The 25882-nt window shown below is 40.7% G+C and overlaps 1 protein-coding gene across 3 annotated transcripts in view; it reads right to left on the bottom strand.

Annotated features, from left to right (window-relative positions):
• LOC128623995 (neuropilin-1a-like) overlaps nt 1-25567 on the bottom strand; it is a 113152-nt gene extending 87585 nt beyond the window's left edge. Inside the window, exons 1-5 of one of the 3 annotated variants that reach the window (XR_008388698.1) lie at nt 25099-25567; nt 24417-24594; nt 19223-19404; nt 4793-5023; nt 3861-4028 (exon numbers count right to left, since the gene is read on the bottom strand). Coding sequence is in view for 2 of the 3 variants with exons in the window: in XM_053651246.1 (XP_053507221.1) it covers nt 3861-4028; nt 4793-5023; nt 19223-19404; nt 24417-24594; nt 25099-25165 (826 nt within the window). In the remaining variant the exon portion in view is untranslated. The remainder of the gene's footprint in view (nt 1-3860; nt 4029-4792; nt 5024-19222; nt 19405-24416; nt 24595-25098) is intronic. The other 2 variants (XM_053651246.1, XM_053651245.1) reach the window with 2 other exon arrangements.
• Between the last annotated feature and the right edge of the window lie 315 nt (nt 25568-25882).

Here is a 25882-nt window from a genome sequence, read left to right as displayed (position 1 = left end):
TGCACACACACTCTAACCCGCTCTTGTCTGTGTTCCAGCAGGTAAACCAGCAGGGGAACTTCGGCCAAGAGCAGAAAGAGGACAGCCGCCTGAAGTATTGTTGGGCCCAGGTGCGCCAGATCGAGGGGGTCGATCAGAGCCCAAACCAGAGACTCCCCTCCTCCTACTTTCTGGTCAAAGGACGCCTACTATACCACCAGACCAACTGCAGAGGGGAAACCATGGACCTCTTGGTCGTCCCCAAAGCCAGAACACCGGCACTGATGCACCTGGCCCATGCCCATCCGCTCGGGGGCCACCTGGGGGCAAGAAACACCCTGGAGAAGCTGAAGGACCACTTTGTCTGGCCAGGCATGGACGCAGAGGTCCGGGAATTCTGCCAACAATGCCCCCAATGCCAACACATGGCCCTGGGGAAGCCCCTGCGGGCGTCCCTCATTCCGCTTCCCATCATAGGCGTCCCCTTTGAGAGAATAAGCATGGACCCCATCGGGCCGCTCCCAAAATCTGCCCGAGGTCACAAGTATATATTGGTAGTCATGGACTACACCACCAGGTACCCCGAGGCGGTACCACTGCGTAAAGCCACCTCCCGGAACATTGCTAAAGAACTGGTGCTCCTGTTCAGCCATGTGGGGATCCCAAAAGACATCCTAACCGACCAAGGTACCCCGTTTGTGTCAAAGCTTATGTCTGATCTGTGTCGGCTATTGCAGGTGAAACACCTAAAGGCATCTGTCTACCACCCAAAAACAGATGGGCTGGTCGAACGGTTCAACCAGACCTTGAAGAAGATGTTGCGCTGGGTGGTAGATGAGGAAGGGAAGAACTGGGACCTCCTCCTGCCGTACGTCCTCTTTGCTGTCCGAGAGTCCCCCCAGGCATCCACGGGCTTCACACCCTTTGAGCTCCTCTTCGGACAGCGACCTCGTGGACTGCTGGACATGCCACGCGAAGCATGGGAAGACAGCCTTCCCCGTTCTGCTCGGTCATCGGGTATGTACAGGAGATGCAGGAGAAGATCGACCGAGTGGTCCCGATCTTCCAGGAACATATGAGAGCCACCCAGGAGGAACAGAAACGAGTATACAACCGTCCAGCACAACCCCGCGAGTTCCAACCTGGCGATCGGGTACTCCTGCTAGTACCCAGCAGCTCCTGCAAATTTCTAGCTCGGTGGCAGGGCCCATATACAGTCCTCGAGAGGAAAGGTGCCATGAACTATCGCCTGCAGCAGCCCGGTAAGCGATCAGACACGAAAACGTACCACATAAACCTGCTGAAGGGGTGGATAGAGACAGCACCTGTATTGTCTGCATTTGCAGCCCTAGACACAGATCACGACCAGGGTACCTTAGTCCAACTGGGCGAAGAGCTCACCGCCACACAAAAGCAGGAGCTGACAGAGTTGGTGGGTCAATTTACTGATGTTTTTTCTACCTCCCCAGGCATGATGCAGCTGGTACAACATGAAATCAAGACTCACCCAAGAGTGGTGGTGCGGCAGCGGCCCTATCGGGTCCTGGAGGCCCGTCGTAGGGCTATCGAGGAGGAGGTCAGCCGGATGCTGCGGGACAACATCATAGAGGAGTCCAACAGCCCCTGGTCCAGTCCTATCATATTCATACCAAAGCCCGATGGAAGTATGCGCCTCTGCAACGACTCGCAGAAGCTAAACCGGGTCTCGGAGTTTGACAGCTATCCCCTCCCCCCGGGTGGACGACCTAGTGGAGCGATTGGGTAGGGCCCGGTTCATCTCCACCCTGGACCTAACAAAGGGGTACTGGCAAGTGGCGCTGGCCCCAGAGGCGAGACCGAAGACAGTCTTCAGCATGGCGAATGGCCACTGGCAGTACCGGGTTCTCCCCTTCGGGCTACATGGAGCGCCCGTGACATTCCAGCAGCTGATGGACATTGTCCTGCGACCCCATCGTGCCTTCGCAGCCACCTACCTGGACGATGTGGTCATCCACTCCTCCACTGGGTTGGACCACCTGTTCCACCTGGAGGAGGTGCTCAAGGAGCTCTGGAAGGCCGGGCTGACAGCCAACCCCAAAAAGTGACACCTGGGGCTGACTGAGGCACAGTTCCTCGGGTACCATATTGGCCAGGGCTTATTCAAGCCCCAGACAAAGAAAATTGAGGCAGTGAAGAGTTATCACCGGCCTACATCAAAAAAACAGGTACTTGCCTTCTTGGGGTTGGCGGGGTACTACGGTAGGTTTGTTTCTAACTTCTCCTCTGTAGCCTCCCCCTTCTCAGATCTCAAAAAGAAGGGCCAGCCAGACCAGGTGAAATGGTCTACAGATGCGGAGCAGGCATTCCAAGCCCTGAAGGAAGCCCTCAGCAGCACCCCAGTGCTACGTAACCCGGACTTCCCCCTCCCGTTCACTGTGCACACAGATGCATCCGAGACCGGGCTGGGCGCTGTCCTCTCCCAGACATTCGACAGGGAGGAGCACCCGGTCCTCTACATTAGCCGAAAGTTGTCCCCAGCTGAGAGGAGTTATGCGGCCGTGAAGAGAGAGGCCCTAGCGATAAAGTGGGCCATCGAGGAGCTACGGTACTACCTGGCCGTGCGGCACTTCGTCCTGGTGACAGACCACGCCCCACTCCAGTGGATGGCCAAGGCCACGGACACTAACGCCCAGGTAACTTGATGGTTCCTCTCTGTACAGAATTTCTCTTTCCAGGTCCAGCACCGGGCGGGGACCCAACATGGGAATGCAGATGGCCTCTTACGACGGGACGCCCTGTGGGCCCGACACACGACGGTATTATGCTCAGAGCTGAGGGGGGTACTGTGGCGACAGGCCCACGGTATGCTGTGTGTTTTACAAACAATCCTGATGCGAGCGAAGACTCCGCCCCCTGGCTGCACCCGCAGCTTCTCCTGACGGCAAGATGGGATCCCTGTTACTCGGGAAACCCCCCAGCACGCCCTAGGCAACCCCGCGGCGACGAAACACTTCACCTCACACCCACACTTCGACACACACGCACACACACACACCCTCTCACGACCCATTTGTGAATAAAGATTTCTCCACGAGAGACACTGAAATGGCCTCCTGTGTGTCTGTGCTCTGTCCCCCACTGGCTAAATTTCCTACATTAGCTGCACACTGATTAGGCCACACAGCTGTTTAGTCCCAATCGTGTAAGTTCTCGTCATATTGTGCATATGGAAATGCTCTTACTTTCACTATTAAACATAGCCATGAGTTCTACTGTCGATTTTTTTATGATGCGACTCCAAAAAGCTGTTTAAAGATCTCTGATCACGATTATTCAAGATTTTGAACATTCATTTTTCTGACCACCCTGTCCAGGGTGTACCCCGCCTTGTGCCCGATGCTCCTTGGGATAGGCTCCAGGTTTCCCGATGACACTGAAAAGGATCCACGAGTTCCCCCATCATATGTCTATTACTTAGCTGGGAGAGTGAGGGGTTTTGTGCTTCCCTAAGCCATGTAAAGCCAGTCACCACATCTTTTCCAACTGCTGCTCAGACAATATGTAAAATCTGGATGTAAGAGTAGGAGAGTGCAAACAGCTACAGTATTGAACTGTATATACAAGTTAAAAGACACCCATGGTTGGCTAGGGTCACTCTTATTTGCAGTGGAAGAAATGACATCCCTTCCATCCACAAAACAGGGCCAATCATGCTTGCTCAGACTCTAGATACAGATAGCTATAGCATTCTCAGTATACAAATTCACAATTTGCTGAGGATTGGGCAGATGCATAGACAGCTATGCCACTCAGGAGTAAAAAACCTTTACCCACATAATAAATGTTAAGGACATTGTTTTTCATAAGAACTGACAAGATGACTGACAGTGAGCACTACTAACTGGCTTGCTCATGGCTGGGCTCTTGGTTGGAATGGATCCTGTAAGTGGATGAGAAGCCCTCCTTTGTGATGGCATTGTCTGTGTGGATGGAGAGGGACAAAATGCCAGTGTATGACACAACCCGGCCTGGACTACTGGAACCACAATACCTTCCAATATGAGGACCAACTGAGAGAGAGAAAGAGAGAGAGAGAGAGAGAGAGAGAGAGCGCTCATTCCATCAAGAACCATGTATAGTTTACACACACATTAAACTGTCAGTATCACATAATCTCAATAAGATGCAATACATGGTGTTAACACTGCCTATTTACCCATTTTCTCCCTCACTGTCATTTTATTTCTCATTATTATGTTGGTAAACAATTATTGCCTTTAACATTAAAGCGACTGTTAGCAATAACCTTAAGCCAACTGCACTTTTAATTAAGCAACAATAACATGATGGGCACATAACATGATTGATTAACATTTTTTAATATACAGATTGTAAATTATATTCATATAGATATTCAAGTTGTTTATATTAATGGTATATAAAAATTGTAAATAAACACTACTTAGTGATGCAACTAAAAGAATTATGATTATTGAGTGACTCATTCTGACTCATGCAGATCCACAGCACTGTAGTGATGTGTCGTTCATGAATGATTCGTTCATTTTGAACGAATCTTTACTATGACTCGGGAACAATGAGTTGTCTCAGAGAGTGATTCATTTCCGGACACCCACACACACAGAGAGAGAGAAAGAGAGAGAGAGATTTTCTGCTGAAATGAACGAAAAGACTTGAAAAAAGATTTGTTCATTTTGCTGAACGAGATTCAAAGATCCGAGTCAATAATATGATCCGAACTTCCCATCACTACAGCATTGCCACCTCACAGCTCTATGGTCATGGGTCATGTATGAGGCTTTTCTCTCTATACCTGTCGGGTATCCGTCCCAGATCTCTAAGTAGTCAAATCGGCATGAGGCTCCAGTTGGTGTCGGGTTCATGTCAGGTTCCATGTCAAAGCTCTCAAACTCCAACACAATCTCTGACATCTTTGGTGCAAAGATGATGTATGTGCACTCCAGGTTGTTGGGGTATTTATCAGGGAAGCCTGGCGTTTGGATCAACCCGCTTAGAGCAGTGAAGTTTCTGGAACATTCTGAGACTGACAAGACCAGAAAGCCATAGAATGTTAAGACATATACTGTATGGAAGCAAAACTACTATTTAGATTTGAATTTAAAAAAAATTATAAATGACTAATAAAAGTCATTGAATTATAAATAATGCAAATTACCATTGAATTAATTAAACTGAAATATTTTAGGCCAAAACCACAAAATCTGTAATACATTTATTTTGAATGAATCTCCTTGAAGTTCTAATTAGCTTTATTTCAGTGTTCAGAGATTCACAGTATAAAACTCATGTTTTCAAAAAAAAAAAAAAAATCACATTATATATTCAAATATATTTACAGTGTACACAAATTCAAATTCAGACATCATTCAGTTTTTAGACACTCAAAACCTGTATCTAGATTGCTCATTTCAGTCCTCATATGTAACCAGTCAAATTCATGTATTGAAAGGAACTACAAAATTCTATACAAAAAAAAAAAATCCAAGTTTAACATCTGGACTACCCAGGGGTAGGCAAAGGCAATCGTTTGTGGAATGTGGTGTTGTCCTCAAATGCCTTCCTTTCTTAGGAGTGCACTCCTATATCACTATATCAACAGAACACTGCAAAGGCAATCATGGATGTGAATCTGATCACAAAAAGAAAACAGTCTTTTGACTATTATGTCTGCAGGGGAGTGTGGGAGAATGAGCAAATTATAATGTGGCACACCTGATGCCTATTTGTCATGGATATGCTGGAACTAGCCTTGGACTATAATTCCCAGCAACCACTACTACACACATGATCGTGCCACATGACTGGTTACACCTGATTCACATTTTGGGTTATTAACATTTTAGTCATGGTTTGTGCAGCACTCACTGACTATGACTACGTTTACATGGACAACAGTAATCTAATTATTGACCTTACTCTGAGTAAGGCAATAATGTGATTAAGGTGTTTACATGAGTCGCTTTTAAAATACTCCTCTCATGTTCCCATTTTACATGTTATAGAACATAGTTCAATTAACAGCACACATCATTACGTCACCACACCACGTCGTCCGACGTCCCTCCAGAATTTCACGTCTCAACATACAGTTCATCTTCGTTATGGTACCGTATACAGTTTTAGGTGGTTTTATTAAATTTTTTTACAAACGCTTCAAGTGCGGTTAATTATTTGTCATGCTGTACATGCAAATAGACAACTGCTTGAAGCCGTGGGCTGCATCCCAAACCGCGTACTTACCGTCTATATAGTAGCCGAGATACATGTATTTTTCCTACTACAGGCCTATAGTAGGCAAGTGCGCGGTTTTGGATGCAGTCGTGCTCTCTTTTTTGCCGTAAAACGGTTGAGCACTGCCGTGCGTGATCGTATCCTGTCGCAAAATGCGGTGAAAACTCTCACATGGTGTTAATAGTGTGATTAAGGTGTTTACATGTCTGTAATGCATGTCGATAATGCGACTAAAACAGGAGTACTCCACACGTGTTAATTCGATTTGTGTTTACTTCGAGTATGACCTTAATCGGATTAAGGTAATTAAAAATTGCTGTTTACATGGTAGTTTCTTAATCAGAGTATTGTCTTAATCTGGTTAATATTGGATTATTGTTGTCCATGTAAAGGTACTGTATGTTTACATGGACAGCAATAATCTAATTATTGACCTTATTCTGAATAAGACAATATTGTGATTAAGGTGTTTACATGAGTTGCTTTTAGAATATTCCTTTAATGTTCCTGTTTTACATGTTATAGAACATAGATTGATTAATGGCACACGCCATTACGTACCCAAGCCACGCCGTCCGTCTTTGTTATGGTACCATATACAGTTTTGGGTGTTTCGTTTTTAATTTTATGGAAGCTTCATGTGCAGTTAATTATTTGTCATGCTATACCTGATATTAGACAACTGCTTGAAGCCATTGGGCTGCATCCGAAACCGTGTACTTACCTACTATATAGTAGCCTAAATATGTGTATTTCACCTACCATATAGGAGGTAAGGATGAGGTTTCAGACGCAGCTGTGCTCTCCTGTTTGCTGTCAAACGGTTGATCACTGCCGTATGTGTATCTTGTTGCAAAATGCGGTGAACACTCCAGCATGACGTTAATAGTGTAATTAAGGTGAGTACATGTCTATAATGCATGTCGATAATGCGATTAAAATAGGAATACTCCACATGTCTTAATTCGATTAGTGTTTACTTCGAGTATGACTTTACTCTGATTAAGGTAATCAATAATCGCTGTTTACATGGTAGTTTCTTAATCAGAGTATTGTCTTAACCAGGTTAGTGTCGGATTATTGTTGTCCATGTAAACATACTGATTGTCTTGCGTTGTTTGTCTTTATGTGTGCTCCTTGTTTCCATGGCTGTGTTTATGACATGATTATGTGCCTTAACGGTGTATCACGAGTTCATAGTTGATATTTGGTGTTTTGTTTTGTCCTTTATTACAACTAAATCTGCACTTGCATCCAACTTGCCTCCCGTTATGTGACACTATTTGTGGTTTTTATACTCTCCCTCTCTGATAGTGAGCTGAGCATATGCATTTGTGTCAAAGCAAGCTGAATGATATACACACTGAAATTATTCAGCAGTTCAGTAAATATTATTATGAATTTTGTCTGTTTTCTTTGCATATGATTAGAAGCAAAGTTGAAAATAATACATTTGTATAAAGTTGAAATCGTGTCAAGTCGTGTGAAGTTTAAATGCATACAGTTCATGCTATACTACTGGTGTGGGGCATGGCTTTTGAATTCAATTTGCATATGGGTATGAGGAACTGCCTTAATTTTGAGCATTATGTGTTTTGAATGTTTCTTGTTTGTGTTGGGTTTTCAGTCATACAGCTATTGTGTTATGAAATATTTTGCAATATCAAGTGTTTTGTTAGTTTACTTATTTCACCCTATTGTTCACCTCCCGTGTTTCCCAGTCGGTACGGTTGGTGTATATGCATTCAAAGTTAAGTAGTTTTGTTTGGTTCTGCTAGTGCAGTGATCATAAAGGCTGATGTAAGTGCATGGTCTGTGAAAAATGGTTTGATGCAGGGGCAGCGTACTCTGTGCAAAGCATAGTAATCATACGGGCATATATGGATTCAAAAAGCCTACTTAACCAACTTGCATGCACACAGAGACTATGCAACAGACTGAAAAACAAAGAGGGTGAACTAAATCTTTACCAAAAACCCTTGATATTGCAAAGTATTTCATAACACAATAGCCCTCGGCCTTAAAGCCAACACAACACAATAAATATTGAAAACAACCTTTCCACAACTCTGAATCAGTTTATACAGTCCCCTCTCAAACTCCTGGAACAGCAAGGACAATTCATTTGTTTTGCTGTAGACTGAAGACATTTCGGTTTGAGATCAAAAGATGAATATGAGAAGAGAGTTTAGAATTTCAGCTTTTATTTTCTGGTATTTATATGTAGATGTGTTAAAGGACATGGAACATAGCACATTTTATCATACCAACCAATTTGTAGGCAAGCAAAAATATTGAAACATGTGACAGACAGGTGTTTCATTTTAGCCAGGTGTGTCCTGTTTGAGTGTTTAAACAATAAATAGCATCTACTCGTGTTTGTAGCCTTTGGGTTCACCTGTGAAGACTAAATATGTTGTTAAAATATCAGATAAAAGAGCTGTGTATGGGGGAAAAAGCAAGGAAAGCTCTGAAAAAGAAAGAAACCACTGGTGTGTTGAGCAACAGACACAGAATCGGTCAGCCAAGGAAAACAGCTGATTGTGAGACATATTATGAGACGTGTGAAGAAAACCCAAAAACAACAGACAGTGACATCACCAACAACCTCCACAGGGCAGGGGTGAAGGTATCACAATCCACTGTTTGAAGAAGACTTTGAGAGCAGAAATATAGGGGCCATACCCCAAGATTCAAACCACTCATCAGCAGTAAGAATCAGAAAGCCACATTGGAATTTGCAAAGAAATACAGAGATGAGCTACAAAAGTTAGCGACCGACGATTAGTAGTACCTACTTAGCGTGGCTCAAGGTCCCTCTCAAGAACATTCAAACTAACTGTTCCTCGGTGGTGGAATGAATTTCCAACCTCAATCCGGCCCGCAGAATCTCTCACCATCTTCAAAAAACAGCTAAAGACCCACCTCTTCCGTGAACACCTAACCAACCCATAAAAAAAGAAAGTTGCACTTACACCTCTACTCTGCGCACTTTGCTTCTTCTGGAACTTAATTAACGGATCTTGTATGGTAGCACTACTTGTATTGTTCTTTGCTTGATATATCGCTTTGCTTGTATTTTCTCATTTGTAAGTTGCTTTGGATAAAAGCATCTGCTAAATGAATAAATGTAAATGTAAAGTTCTGGAACCAACATTAACCTCTACCAAAGTGACAGAAAGGCCAAAGTGTGGAGAAAGAAAGGATCTGATCATGATCTGCTCATGGGGGTAGTGTCATGGCTTGGGTTTGCATGGCTGCTTCTGAAACAGGCTCACTAATCTTTATTGATGATGTAAATCATTGATGATGTATGGTCTTTTCTGCTGAGTTCTTGATAGTAGAGATTGTTGCTTTTTCTTTATTTCTTTTATGAGGTTTGCTAGGAATTTTCCAGATTTGTTATTATATTCAGTTTTCATGTCTTTGTATTAGGAATAGGGTTTTTTCATTTATGAGGTCATTATATTCCAGTTTGAGTTTTCTGTTTCTGTGCATTCTGTAGGGTTGTCTGCCGTTAAATACTCTAATTCCCGAATCTTTTGTTCTAACTCATTTTCAGTATTTTTCTTTTTCTTATATGATGCATAGGATATTATTTTTCCTCTGAGAACGGGGTCCGTGTGCCACAGAGGCTGAGACAGAAGCAAGTGCAGGTATGGCAGTTTAATCAAACAACAAGAAGTCCAAAGGATCAGGCAGAAATTGATGTACATAGGCAGGCAAGGGTCAAACGATCAGGCAAACAGGCTAAACTAGGCAAGGCAGAGAATCGAGGTCAACAGAGTAAACAAAGTCAAGAACCAGAAAAGCAAACATGATGCAAGGCAAATAACGACAAAGACTATGCAACTGAGTGTAATACTTCGCAAAGACTAAGTGTTTGAACAGTCTCTTATGTGTGGTGTGATTGTGAGTGTAAATTGGATGCAGTTGTGCGTGATTAGAATGAAGGTGGGTTCTGGGAATTGCGGTCCATGACAGCCATGTTTGTAGGCCGCAATGCAGGATGAGAATTGTAGTCACTAATTTGATTTGATATGACACCGTGTATGTTGCGTTCATTTGTTTTTGGTTTCAAAATTGAAAAACAAAATACAAATGATGACTCGTTCATTAATTAATTTTGTTTTAATATTGAAAATTAAAGATTTTATATTCACTTGTCCTTGTTCTATAGAGGCAACAGTCCTTCACAGATATCAATACCAACATTAGTTTGAATAATATTCAATTATTATATACGGACATAAAACTTTTACTCAAAAATGCCAACATATATTAGAGCTACATATTTACACCTGAGAATGTTCTGACAAGGTATCACAGCACAAGTTACCTAAGGGACCATCTGGGAATTCCACCCACTGAGTTAAAACTTTGACATTGTCCACGCATTAATTAAAATGACTTATAACTATGAAAATACAGAAGTCATTTAAAAACACACATTTTACATTCTAAAGGCTGTAACAGGCTCACAATGAGATGCCTGACCTATTAAAATAATTGAGTACTATATTTGTATAAAGGGAGGTATTGGCAAAATCTCACCTGTAGTACATCAGTCTGGACATTAGGAACCTACTACAACTTGTGGAATGTGAAAAAACATTTAGGTGAATTATAGTGATTTTTAATAAATAAATAAATAAATAAATAATTTTAATCCAGAATATAATCCAGAGTACTGCATTTGTATAAAGGGAGGTATTGGCAAAATCTCATATGTAATAAGTCAGGTGTGTGTTTTTAAATGACTGTTGCATGTTAAAACTTATGTCATTTTAATTAATGCATGGGCAATATCGATGTTTTAACTGTGGGTGGAATGACCAGACGGTCCCTTAGGCCAGGGGTTCCCAAACTTTTCCAGGGCAGGGCCCCCCAAATGGCATTAACATTTGACCGAGGCCCCCCTTCTGCAAGATGTCTTTAAAACACATTAAAAATACAGACTTCTGAATATATCCCCCTTTTTTATTAATAATCATATCTTACATCTTTACATTACATTAGTAATTGATTGTGTGTGTGGTTGTCAGAGTGAGAAAGAGAAAATCATGTATTTATTTATTTTTCACACCAAATTGTTGAGGGCCCCCGGGCACCCCTTGGTGGCCCCCACTTTGAAAACCACTGCCTTAGGCAACTTGGACTACATGGACTCAGAAACACCTCCAGAACTCATTGTCTGTGAACACAGTGCGCTGTGCAGTTCACAAATGCTGGTTAAAGCTGTATCATGCAAAGAAAAAGCCATATGTGAACATGATCCAGAAATGTCTTCTCTGGGCCAAAGCTAATTTAAAATGGACTGAGGCAAAGTGGAAAACTGTTCTGTGGTCAGACAAATCGAAATTTGAAATTCTTTTTGGAAACCATGGATGCCACGTTCTCTAAACTAAAGAGAACTAAAGAGGAGAGGGACCATCCAGCTTTTTATCAGCGCTCAGTTCAAAAGACTGCATCTCTGATGGCATAAGTGCCTATGGAATGGGCAGATTTCACATCTGTAAAGGCACCATCAATGCTGAAAGTTATATACAGGTTTTAGAGCAACATGTGCTTCCACCCAGATTCCATCCCAGCTTTATTTCTGAGAGACTCTTGCTCTCTAAGATACGCTTTTTATATCCAATCATGTTACTTACCTGTTACCAATTAATTAGTTGTAATTAGTTGCAAATGTTCCTCCTGCTGTTTCTTTTTAGTAACACTTTTTGTTTTAGTAACAAATTTTGTTTAGATGTGTTGCGGCCATGAAATTCAAAATTACCTTATTTTTTTATAAAAAATAAGGGGGGGGGGGGGAATTGTGAGAACCAGTTTCAGGGCTCTATGATAATTTCTTTACAATTACAAAATTACAAACATTTAGCAGCACGGTTGAAGTTTGGTTGTTATTTATTTATTTTTTTAAAGAAGGTAACGATAATGTGCCATATAACACACAAGTAGCATGAGAAAACTTGAGCTTGTCAATTATGACAGAATTTAGGAACATAGTGTGAGCCATGACAAATTAATTTACCTTCTGATAAACTAAATGTAATATTTTCAGTTAATTTTACAGACTGCATGCTAAAAACAACTGTTAACCTGTTCCACCTTGTAAACAAATACAATAAACCTCAATGTTCAGTGTTTGAAGTCTGCTCCTCTTAAATATATTTAAAGCTACACTATTAGATATTTTCTTGTCATCATAATGGCTTCTCTGCAGTATTTACACACTTGTTTGGTTGACTGAGGAGATAAAAAGCAGTGTGAAAGTAACTGTTGCTCGGTGAAGATGTATTTTGGACCTCCTGTAGTTTTTATCCCGATTGTATTATACGACTCTGAACAGGTCACTTGCACCGGTACAAATAAATATTTATTCACAGTCGCACAAAGTACTTTTCAGTCACAAATGTGAGTGAAATGATCGCACTGTAGAGCCGTGAGTTTATCTGCAGTTTTTTCCTGTTCGGCGTGATGACGTTTAATGTCCCCGACAACCTCTGTAGTGCCATGATTTCCAAAGCGAAGCTAGCAGCTCGAGCGCTAAAATGCTAACTCGTTTCCAAGTTTTGGTGCTACAAAATGACGTCATCCCTGCGCCGCTCTAAGGTGATTTGCTGTAAGTGTAGGAAGCGCTTGATTTGAGTGGAGAAAACAGCGGCGTTTTCTATGAACGGAGGACAAACTCTAAACGGCAATATCGCAATCGATCATGTTCATTTAATCGTGGGCAGTCAAAATCGTAATCGCGATTGATATTCGATTAATTGTGCAGCCCTAATATATATGTATGTGTGTATATATATATATATATATATATATATATATATATATATATATATATATATATATATAGGGATGCACCGATACCACTTTTTTTCCAGACCAAGTACAAGTACTTACATTTGGGTACTTGCCGATACCAAGTACCGATATGAGTACTCCACACTTTTCGGAATGCCCCATGTCTGAAGCATGTCATCAAATGCACCTGCTATGGCTTGGCCAGTGTGCGAACCCCTAAACTGCATTGCTTGTAAAACGACTCTCTGGGGAGTAAAATCCTCATCAATCCACTGTGCTGTTAAACTTATAAGAGACATTGGGCTGACTCTGCTAGTCCAAATATCTGTGGTGAAGGTGAAGGCCGAAATGTCCTGCAACAGGTTCCTGATGTGCTTTTTCACCAAGTCATGCAGCTTTGGTAATGCGGTATCTGTAATGTGGTTACGGCTGGGAATCTCATAATTCGGCTCAAGTACACCAAGAAGACAACGAAATCCTGTATTATCTACAACTGACAATGGTTGGTCATCAAGAGCAATGAACTGGGTAAGAGCTTCTGTTATTTTTACTGCCCGTGGGTTGTCTCTGGACATTTTCTCTCGCTTCTCCAGCATTTGCTGCAAAGTTGTTTCTGTTTTATATTTTGTATAAGAGTTTTAAATGCTTTATTTTATTTTAAATGGTTATGTGTGATTAGACAAATTTATGTTATGAGTCATTTATATTTCAGTATAATTGTGTTGAGTATGAGAAGTAGTGCTGTTGCGCTTGTGCGAGTGACGTACTGAGTTCATATTGGGGTAGGGGGACATGCGCAAGGGGAGAGCGTGAAAAAGTTCATGTCAGTGATCCATGAGGAAATGTAGTTCTGGCAATAAAGTTAGTAAAAGCTTTATTTCTACGTGTGTATGCCTGCATTATTCGAATCTGTTTAGAGATTGGACCTTCGCGAGTTCTCCTTAACCCCTCTTACACTAGCATTAGCAAACTCTTTGCACTCGGTGTTATGTTTGTTCTTTAGATATCTAATCAAATTGCTTGTGTTAAATGAGCTATTTTTACCCCTACTCTTGACAGTTTAGCAGAGCATAGTTTGCAGTCTGCTCTACTTTTATCATCATCACTTATCTTAAAAAATCTCCAAATTGCTGACATTGCTCCTCTTCCGATTATCTGCTCAACTGATGAGAGGTTAGGCTATGTCATATTGTCATAAAGTGGTATCGGTGCAGTTGTATCGGGGTAGTTTTACAAGTACGAGTACAGGAGCACAGTATCGGGCTGACACCTGAGTACTGGTATCGGTGCATCCCTATATATCTTTATATCCTATATACCTAAATATCTCATCCCTAAAACTTTGCAGATAAACTCAGGGCTCTACAGTGCGAACATTTCACTCACATTTGTGACTGAAAAGTATTTTGTGTGACTGTGAATAAATATTTATTTGCACCGGTGCGAGTGACCTGTCCGGAGTTGTATAATACAATCGGGATAAAATCTACAACTCCAAAATGCATCTACACCGAGCAACAGTTACTTTCACACTGCTTTTCATCTTCTCAGTCAACCAAACGAGTGTGGAAATACTGCAAAGAAGGCATTATAATGACAAGTAACTCTGTACATCATCTACTTCAACTTCCCGATCTCACAAACCGACATCTTTTATTGATGCCGGAAAATGACCTGAACTTGCACCTGCTCGTGTAGACACAGTGGCTTCACACGGAGTAAATGAATAATAATGCTAACGCTACAAGGTTGGTTTAATTCAAACTTCTCTATTGAATAATTCCTCACCAAACATTATCAAGAGTGGCAACTGTTGTAGACATACAGTACACTGCTGCTCTCCTTCACCAACTCTAATTCACTTCATTTAAACTCATGGTTGCCAGATATCACTAGAAAAGATATCTCCAGTTTCCATGTTTTGATTTAATCCCCCCAAAACACAATATTATCAGCAGACATGGACACTGTACTAGGGAACCAATCTAAAACTGATAAACAAACAAAAATAAATACTAAAATTAATTTAAAAATATACTACAATGTAAAGACAGAAAATGTGCTTAGTTATAAATAAATCATTTAATATAAAAAAATACATATTACAATAACTTCATTAAATATAAATAAAATTAGAAATAATGTTTAATTACTATGGGTTGCATTTAATATCAATTTGACATTAAGCTTAGTAAGCTATTTCCTTAGAAAGCTATTAGCCTTTTTCCTAATATGGATCTATTGTTTTTAAGATATTTAAAAATAAATATTTTATGCTCGTTTATTTATCAATTAACCAACAGTATCTCATTGCTATTATTTTAATTCAATTAACAGTGACCATGAGCAGAGAGCTTACATTTAACTGTTTATGACAGACCTCCTGATTAAAGTTTAAATAAAAAAAGATTGGTAAAAATCCTGATCGGAGCATCAGTAATGAACACCATTAAACTAAAGTGCTTTCCATCTGATGGGTAAATGAACTCACCCAATCACATCCTATACGAGATTGTTCAGATATATACACAATTTGCACAGAGTGCATCACACAAATACAGCATATAATGACAATAAACATGAATTAAACTAAACCTTTTAAGCAACTCGCACCAGTTTCCCCAACCACTTGCAGACGATGTAGCATTTTGGATATAAACATAAGTTTGTCTTAAGTTTGTCATCACTGTCATGTGTCCCTGCTACACAGACTCTGCATTGTAAAGTTTGTTCTTCTTTGTGGCATTTAATATAAAATGCCCCCTGCCTTACAGGACTTTTTTCCACTGTCACTGGACAATTACACCTCCATCTGATGGTGATTGAATTCATGTTGGACATAAAAAGTAATTTACTGTCGTTGACACTGGGTATTCTGCTAAAGCCTATGGTGCAGCCTCCCAAGTCCGGCTCATGTCTGCCCTGAGGCCAAAGAGATAGCCTCCCACACCATGCTCATGCCTGAGGCTGATGAGACAGCCTCCCATGCCATGCTCACACCTGAGGCCAACGAGATGGCTTCCCATGCCACACACACACCTGACGCCGATGAGACGGCCTCCCATGCCATACTCACTCTGACTGTGGAGCCTTGTTCCACCCTCACGGCCTGTCCCAGCCTCATCTCTGCTCCCCAGCTTTGATGTCTTGTTTTTGCATCAAACATGTCTTGTAGAATTATGCCCAAAATTTTCTACCCCACATGGTTAGGGGTGATTTAGACAGGCTTGAATGTTTTTTTTTTGTTGTGAGAAATGGCTTCTGTCAAGCCACCCTACCCCATAAATGAAGAATAATGATAATGAGTCTTTATTGGTCACATATACAGTCGAGCACAGTGAAATTGTTTTCTTCGCATACCCCAGCCTATGAGGAAGCTGGGGTCAGAGTGCAGGGTCAGCCATGATACGGCGCCCCTGGAGAAGAGAGGGTTAAGGGCCCTGCTCAAGGGCCTAACAGTGGCAGCTTGGCAGTGCTGGAGCTTGAACCCCTGACATTCTGATCAGTAACCCAGAGCCTTAACCGCTAAGCCACCACTGCCCTCTGAGATTGTTGTCACATGCAGGGAGTGACCAGTGACACTGGAGTGACCAGTATATCAATAAAGTGGTTAGATATCCATACAGCTCCTTTCATTTTGTTGTAGGTCTCTTGGCATCCTACCTGGTAAGTTTTCGTTTTGTCCTTTTGTTGGTTTTGGAGGATTTTGGAGACATACATGTACAGTCCGGATATGTATTTGTATTTGTTCAGGACACTTTATCTGCTCTATATGAATAATGTATTTGTATTCAGTTACACTCCTACTGCAGATGGAGAGAGTTTGACATATTGTTCACTGGTGAATTAAAAATATTGTTCAGAATACAGATTTCATGGTTTAATTAATTGCTTGGGCTCATTTTGCTGCTTCTTGGCATCCCATATTTCTCTGAGGATTGAGTGCCCAATAAAGGAGGGAAAATTGCGCTGGAGTCTCTAAGCCAATCAGAAACTGTGAACATCAACCTCTCACACATTCAAAGTCTCTCTCGCACTAATGCACTATCAATGTCTCTCTTTCTCACACACACTCAAAACCATACAGTACATTCATACTTGTCATACTTTGTCTCACACAGCATCAAACCTCTAACCTTTGATAATGTTTGAGATAGACTTTGGGTGTGTATGAGAGACTTTGTGTGTGTGTGCAAGAGACTTTTATAGTGTGTGAGAGAGAGACTTCGGTGCAAGCACACTGAAAGTCTCTCTCACACACATCCGAAGTCTCTCTCTCACATACGCAAAATCTATCTCACACACTGTAAAAGTCCCTTGCACACACACACACAAAGTCTCTCATACACACCCAAAGTCTATCTCACACACTATAAAAGGTTAGAGGTTTGATGGTGTGTGAGACAAAGTATGACAAGTATGAATGTACTGTATGTTAAAGAGGTTTGACAGTGTGTGCAAGTTATTTGTTATTTTGTATGAAAAAGTATGGCTGTACTTTAGGGAGAGTGTGTGTGAGAGTATGATGGTGTGTGTGTGTGAGCAAGGAAGTTTGAATTTTGTCTGTAACTGCCTCTCATAAGGTATAAAAAATGCAAAGAAAGGCATCAGGTGTGCCATGTTATAATTCACTTATTTCCTCACACTTCCACTGCAGGTTCCCTTTCAAGAACAAATGATCATGAAAAGAGTGAATCTCCTTTTTAAATCTGATTCAGTCCACAATTGCCTTTGCAGTGTTCTTTTGATATAGTGATACAAATGTGAGAGGGAGTAGAATTTGATGGAATTTGGCAGCAGAGAATGAAAATGTACAACATGCTTGATGCTCGATTGCCTTTGCATACCCCTGGGTGGCCCAACATCTTAAACTTGAATTTTTCATATTAATTTTTTCAACCTGAATTTGACTGGTTGAATCTGAGCACTGAAATAAGCATTCTGAATAATGGGTTCTGAATATCTGAAAACTGAATTACCGAATTTGTAAACAGAAAAAAATGAATATGTAGATACTTGATTTATTTATTTATTTATGTTTATGTTTAAATGTGAATATCTGGACACTGAAATTAAACAAATTAGAACTGCAAGTAGGTTAATTCAAAATAAATACAAAATGGCCAAAAGTATGTGGACACCTGACAATCATGCCCATATGTCCATATCTCATTTCAAAGTTGGTCCTTGCATTGCTACTATAACAGCATCCAGTCTTTTGGGAAGGCTTTCCAGTAGATTTTGGAACATGAATGTGAGGATTGCTGCCCATTCAGCCACAAGAGCATTAGTGAAGTCAGGCAGTGAACACTGTCCCTTGTATTTAGGAGGGGTGAAACAGAATGTTCTTATAATCTCAGTTATATATTTACCTAAAGATGTCTTAAATATAAAACACAAATTCACAAGCAGATTTTACTTTTGAAGGTATGTCAGGAAAAATGACAAAGATTTGAATAAAAAAAAGTCTGAATTTTAGAAGCCATTAAATTTATAATAATGAAAATTAAAGAGCATTTGAATTCATAACATTCAAAATATATTTGGTCGAAAACAAACCCACACTATATGGCTTAACGTATGTGGACACCTAACTATCACACCTATAGGTGGGCCTTCCCCAAACTATTGCCACAAAGTTGGAAGCACACAACTGTATAGGATGTCTTTCTATGCTGTAGCATTACAATTGCCCTTCACTGGAACTAAGGGGCCCAAACATGTTCCAGAATGACAGTGCCCCTGTGCACAAATCGAGGTCACTGAAGACATCGTTTGCCAAGGTTGGAGTGGAAGAACTTGAGTGGCCTGCACAGAGCCCTGACCTCAACCCCAATAAACATCTTTGGGATGAACTAGAACAATGACTGGACCCTAGGCCTCTGGTAGAATGCCTTCCCTAAAGAGTGGAGGTTATTATGTCATGTCTACAATTATTGCCATATTGTGTACATATGTAACTGTGGTAAACCGGATAACTGCAGGGGTTTCAGGTCAAATTACAGGGACAGATAGCCACTGACAAGTATTTTATAGCAAATATTATGTCATGTGGTTACCACATAACTTTGAGGTGAGTTCTCAGCATGTGTGAGCATGTGTACTAGAAGATATCCAGGTGTTAAACACACACACACTCACAATATCTGTGTTTTTTTGTTTGTGTGTGTGTGTGTCAGACCTGCTCTGTGCACTTCATAGCGGATGCTGAAGCCAGCACCAGTGGTCTCGTAGTCAGAAGTGAATTTGATCAGCAGTACATTTCCACTGGAGGTGATTGGGGATGGAGCAATCTTACCACAGTACTTCCCTACCAGACCTGCCTTGTCACTGTTCCCGTCATACACTTCCAAAAAGTCATACCTACACACACACACACACACACACACACACATACACACACATACACACACAGAGTAGAATACACCCATCCTTCAAATTCATTATGAAGTCACTGAACTAATATTTTTTATCATTAATTTTCATGTGAACCAAAAACACTTTGCAGCTTTCACTCATCAACACTGAGAAACAAAGTTTTTATCCTGTATAAATCACAATAAAAGTGCTGTGAAAACATCAATCTTTAAAACAGGAGGCATTTCCTGTCACCCTTATTCTATGCTGGACAAAATTCTATGACCTGAATGTGACCCAGTATGTGTGAACTGAAGCATAGTTCCTGCATGGTCGACATTCAGTACATTTACATGGACAACAATAATCCAATATTAACCAGATTAAGACAATACTCTGATTAAGAATCTACCATGTAAACAGCAATTTTTGATTACCTTAATCCGACTAAAGTCATACTTGAAGTAAACACAAATCGAATTAAGACATGTGGAGTATTCCTGTTTTAGTCGCATTATCGACGTGCATTACAGACATGTACACACCTTAATCACACTATTAACGTCGTGTGGGAGTTTTCACCGCATTTTGCGACAGGATGCGTACACACACGGCAGTGCTCAACCATTTGACGGCAAACAAGAGAGCATAGCTGCGTCCGACACCGCGTACTTACCTGCTATATATTCATTGGTAAGATTGAAAATATTAGATGTGAAATTCAGGCTATTAAATTAAAACCAGAAATTATTATAACTAACCCTATAGATGATAATATAGCAATATCAGATCTATGTTTAGAATGTTTTACTCCCCTTAGAGAGACCGAACTAGCTACATTAATCTCTTCAGCGAATTCATCAACTTGCATACTAGATCCTGTACCTAAATGTTTCTTTAAACAGATTTGTCCTGGAGTAATTGAACCGCTTTTAAATATAATGAATTCTTCCCTTAGCACTTTCTATGTACCTAAATCATTTAAATTAGCAGTTATTAAACCCCTGCTTAAAAAACCTGACCTTGACCCCTCTCAACTGTCCAGCTATAGACCTATATCAAATCTCCCCTTCGTCTCCAAGATCTTAGAAAAGGTTGTAGCACAGCAGTTATGCTCATACTTACATAGGAATAACATTCATGAAATGTATCAGTCAGGATTTAGACCTCATCATAGCACAGAGACAGCGTTAGTTAAAGTAGTAAACGACCTACTACTGGCCTCTGATTAGGGTTGTGTCTCACTGCTTGTGTTACTTGACCTTAGTGCAGCTTTTGGTACTATAGATCATATTATTCTCCTTGATAGATCAGAAAATGTTGTTGGCATTAAGGAAACAGTCCTCTCCCGGCTCAGGTCTTATTTGACCGATTGTTATCGTTAGCTGTAAATGGAGACTTCTCCATGCATACCGAGATTAATTTTGGTGTTCCACATGGTTCTGTTTTAGGCACACTGCTTTTTACTTTATATATTCTACCTCTAGGTCAAATTATTCGTAAACATGGAATTAGCTTCCACTGTTATGCTGATGATACACAGTTGTATGTTTCAGCGAAGCCAGAGGACAGACAGCCACTTAATAAAGTTGAGGAATGTGTAAAGGACATTAGACGTTGGATGCTAACTAACTTCCTCTTACTTAACTCTGATAAGACAGAAGTACTTGTATTAGGAAAACGTGTAACTAGCTTTCTGATCACATAGTAACTCTGGATAGCCTTTCTGTTTCATCATGTACAGCAGTAAAAGACCTTGGAATAATTATTGACTCCAGTCTATCATTTGATGCTCATGTAGATAATATTACTAGGATAGCCTTCTTTCATCTCAGAAATATTTCTAAGATAAGATAAGATATATTGTCACTACATGATACAGAAATATTAGTTCATGCTTTCGTCACCTCTAGACTAGATTACTGTAATGCCTTACTGTCCGGATGTTCCAGTAGGTGCATAAACAAACTCCAGTTAGTCCAGAATGCAGCTGCTAGAGTCCTCACTAGAACCAGAAGATACAACCACATCACCCCGATCTTATCCACACTGCAATGGCTCCCAGTGAAAACTCGCATTGATTATAAAATACTATTATTAACCTATAAAGTACTAAATGGTCTCGCGCCACAGTATCTAAACGACCTTTTGGTTTTCTATGATCCGCCACGCCTACTTAGATCAAAAGATGCAGGCTACCGTATTTGACAGTACCTCAAATAGCAAAGGCTACAGCAGGGGCAAGAGCTTTCTCTTATAGAGCCCCATAGTTATGGAACAGTCTTCCAATTAGTGTTCGGGAGTCAGACACAGTCTCAGTCTCAGTGTTTAAGTCTAGGCTTAAAACGTATTTGTTTACTCAGGCTTACCATGACTAGACTTTCTGTTCCGCTAAGTACCGTCCTAATAATCATTTCTCTACCTCTCTCCTTATGTCGAGCCACACACGATTTTATGGAGATACTAGAGATCCTGATCCTTTCAGCTCTCCGGACCTGCCTGATCCTTTTCGGATGTCCTACCTCTGGATGGAGCTCTCATCTACTCCAATTCCACATTGTTGGGACTACGGCTGCTTCTAAGGCCAAACAGACTTCATATAAAACCATAATTAACTTTTTCACACTATCTGTTGTTACCCAGATGAGGATGGGTTCCCTTCTGAGTCTGGTTCCTCTCAAGGTTTCTTCCTCTTACATCTTAGGGAGTTTTTCCTTGCCACCGTCGCCACCGGGTTGCTCAATTGGGATAAATTCACACTTTTAATATCTGTATACTGTGCTTATATATTTCTGTAAAGCTGCTTTGAGACAATGTCTGTTGTAAAAAGCGCTATACAAATAAAATTGAATTGAATATAGTAGGCGAGACACACGTATTTCTATATGCTATATAGTAGGTAAGTATGCGGTTTCGGATGCAGCCTGTGGCTTCACGCAGTCATCTATTTGCATATATAGCATGACAAATAATTAACTGCACTTGAAGCTTTCGTAAAATTAAAAATGAAACACTCAAAACTGTATACGGTACCATAACGAAGACCAACTGTATGTTGATACGTGAAATTCTGGAGGGAACGTTGGATGGCGTGGCGTGGGGACGTAATGACATGTGCTGTTAATTGATCTACGTTCTATAACATGTAAAACATGAAAGGAATATTCTAAAAGCAACTCATGTAAACAACTTAATCACAGTATTGTCTTATTCAGAATAAGGTCAATAATTAGATTATTGCTGTCCATGTAAGTGTAGTCATAGTTACTCCTCTCTAGGTTGAAAGACCACTATAACTCAGCTTTGCCACCCCAAAACTAGACACTTTAATTATTATTATTATTCAGTCTTTTTTTTTTCAAATTTTTTCACAGAGATTAAATTCTTTCTTTAAACTGTTACAAAAAGATATTTAATATTCTGTTACTTTAAAAAAAAATTAAATTAAACATTTCTGCATAAAAAAAATTACTACAAAGCACAATATACAGTAAAAAAAAAAAAACACTAATCACATAATCAAATAATTTCAGACAACATTTTCAGTCATTTTTCTCTTTCAGCCAAAATACTAATATAAAATACAAAATATTTTAAACAATTTCTTGCGGAAAGTTTTGTGCATTATCCCTAAAAGAAATTTGATGTTAAAAACAGATGTATGTTGTATACTTATTCGATTATCTAAGTAGAACACATTGATAGGTTTTATTTCACAGTAATGAACTCAAAGCATTTTATCTTGATAGAAAGGACTGCAGGGGATAAGCAAGTCAAGACAAGAGATTGTTTATACGACATGAGGGGAAGGGGGCAAGGTTTCCAAAGAAAACCTTGGTGAGTTCAAAACACCAATGCAGCTGTCATTCAGTCAAGATGTTGATTGGCTTATATGTCATTTGACTGCTCTTTTGGCCTGTTATTAAGTTCCAGTGTGTGCTCATGTTAAAATTTTAACCTCCTTAACTTAAAGGTATAATAGTTGTAATTAATAATCAATCATTACTTAATAATGTTCCTCTACAGTTATTTTTACACAAGGAATACAATGCCCTTAAGGCAAACAATAGGGAGGACCCTGCTGCTTTATCTAAAATAAACTTTTTAAAGGCATAATTACTTTCCTAGCTCCTATCCTGTTTATATGTCTCTAAATTGCTTTGTCTGTATTGAAATGGAGTTATAATTGAAGGGTTTTGTTTAGTGTTGTGGTCTTTTGGTATCTACCATCAAATGCCAAGATGACATTTAAAGTTTATATGCAACAGGATATTGTATAAACAGAGCCAGACTGAAAAAGGACAGGCTGTGGCTTTAAAATCTGAGGCTGACAATTAATTGTTCCATATTTCCAGGCCCTATGAGACACACTCCTACTGTGTGCATCCTGATGAACTCCAGGCATCAGAGAAGAGATGACTGGCCAAGCTAACAAAGATTAGACTCCCTAGTGTAATGCATCATCCCCAGTCAATAGGAAAGCATGCTCCTTTGTTTATATTGTGCAGTATGACCGACATTTTTACATGCTAGTTGCTGAATTTTTCAATGAAATACAATTGGAAGAACGATGAGTAGAATGTTCTTACAAGTTTGTGCACACACACACGCGTGCATAAACACAATGTCTTTCTCTCTAAGGAGTAAGGACATTCACTATGGGGGGAGGGGGGACTCTAGTCTTGCTTATAACAGTGTGCACACCACTGCAAGTGAGTTTAATAGTGTTAGTTAGAAAATGTGTGTGTCACACCCTCCCTCATCAATAAGCTAGGATTTTATCACCACTAAGTTTTAATCAGCTCCATGACACTGTGCTCTAGGTTAATCAGAGATTTCAGCTAAGCCACCAGTCTCAATTTTTTTCATAGCCTATAAATTTATTTATTTTTTATAGCCTATAAATTAATTAATCTAGCCATGCCTAGATGTTTGATCCAGATATGTGTAAATGGAGTGTAAGTATCATCTGAATATTTTGGAGCTGGTGTGGGAGTGGGTTGGTGTGAAACACTCACTTGCACTCGCGGTTCTCTAGGTCGAAGTGTGGGTTGAAGTTGATGAGGATCCGTTGGTGGTGGTCGGGGGCACTGATGAGCCAGACGCACTGCTGCGAGAGCGGGTACCCCAACGGATAGCCCGGTGACGTCACGTACCCAGCACTTGTGATTGTAATATTACCGCCGCACGTGCCATCTGTAGTTCGAACACGGAGATAAGAATAATGGAGATAAGTTCAGACAGGAACACTGGGCTGAAATGTCACTATTCACATCAATTAAGGGCAGACTGCTGACGTATAAAACAGACCAAGATCCCTTAAATTCTCAGAGGGGATGCTAATTGGACAGATGCATAACGCATATAGATTATTGGGGCAGCACGACCGTTTTGAAGAACTTTGGCTGCTGTTACCACAAAGCGACATCAAAAGACAATTGGGATTTGGCCTTGTGTTCCATGACCTTAACAATGACAGCGTCTGGGGCGGTGAAAGAAACAACCAAAATAGCACTGATGCAGAGGCACGCACGCAAATCTTCTTTGCACACACACGCAATCCAGAAATAGAAACGTCAAGGAGAATGCAGCAAAATAGTAATAAGAAGGTGTAGTCCAAGTGTATGAAACACAATTCGCACAACTTATAACAAAAAACACCACCCCTTCTATACATACACGCAACAAAAGCCAACTCACCGATTTGGGCTAAAACAGCAAATGTAGACAATCCCACTACAGACACAAACAGCAACGCCACGTACATCCTCAAAACGTGGAATACAACCCAACGTGCAACGGTTTGTTATCAAATCTAAGACTGTAGGATAGTCTGGGGAAATGTATCCTCTCAGTTTCAGGTCTTGAAGCTTGGCTTGAAGTCTCCGACCACCTCAGCTCGAGCGCATCCTGCTGCTCTCGGTCCGCTCGAGCCGTCAAAATAACAAGAGAAACAGTTACTTCACATCCAAGTACAAAGTCTCTGCTATCGCTCAAATTCCTGGCGTGGCGTTTTGCAGTTTTTAGAGACAAAAGTGCTCAAACCAACTGGACAAACGTTAGTGCGCGTTCTGTGAAAAGGCGCGCGCGCACACTCTGAAGCTGACAGGATGCTGCCTTCATTGTAAAGCTCGCGCACTGGTTACTCCTCTATAGTACCTAAAGGTCACTTCCAGCTTTTCTTTCGGTGTTTAAGGACAGGTTAGTCCCCCCCCCCCCCCTTCCGGGGGGATCTCTGAGTCAACTTTCTAAGTCTCCTTTGTGTAAGCTATTTCAAATATTTGTGTAACGTTACAGTGGTATGGTGGAGCATTGATTTTAGAGAGATTGAAACAGTTTCGAGTGTGCGAGATGCAATAACTTTCGAGGACGTCACAGAGACACTGTCACTGCGGCATGGCGTCAGGTGCGCATCCGAGAGTGGAGCGATGATAGAAGACGCGCTTTTAACGCTTGGAGAGCATGAATGATGTGAGAATAACTC

This window comes from Ictalurus furcatus, chromosome 20, assembly GCF_023375685.1.
Source record: "Ictalurus furcatus strain D&B chromosome 20, Billie_1.0, whole genome shotgun sequence".
Lineage (NCBI taxonomy): Eukaryota > Metazoa > Chordata > Actinopteri > Siluriformes > Ictaluridae > Ictalurus > Ictalurus furcatus.
The sequence above is the reverse complement of the archived record's forward strand: the minus strand, read 5'-3'. Positions and strand labels throughout refer to the sequence as shown.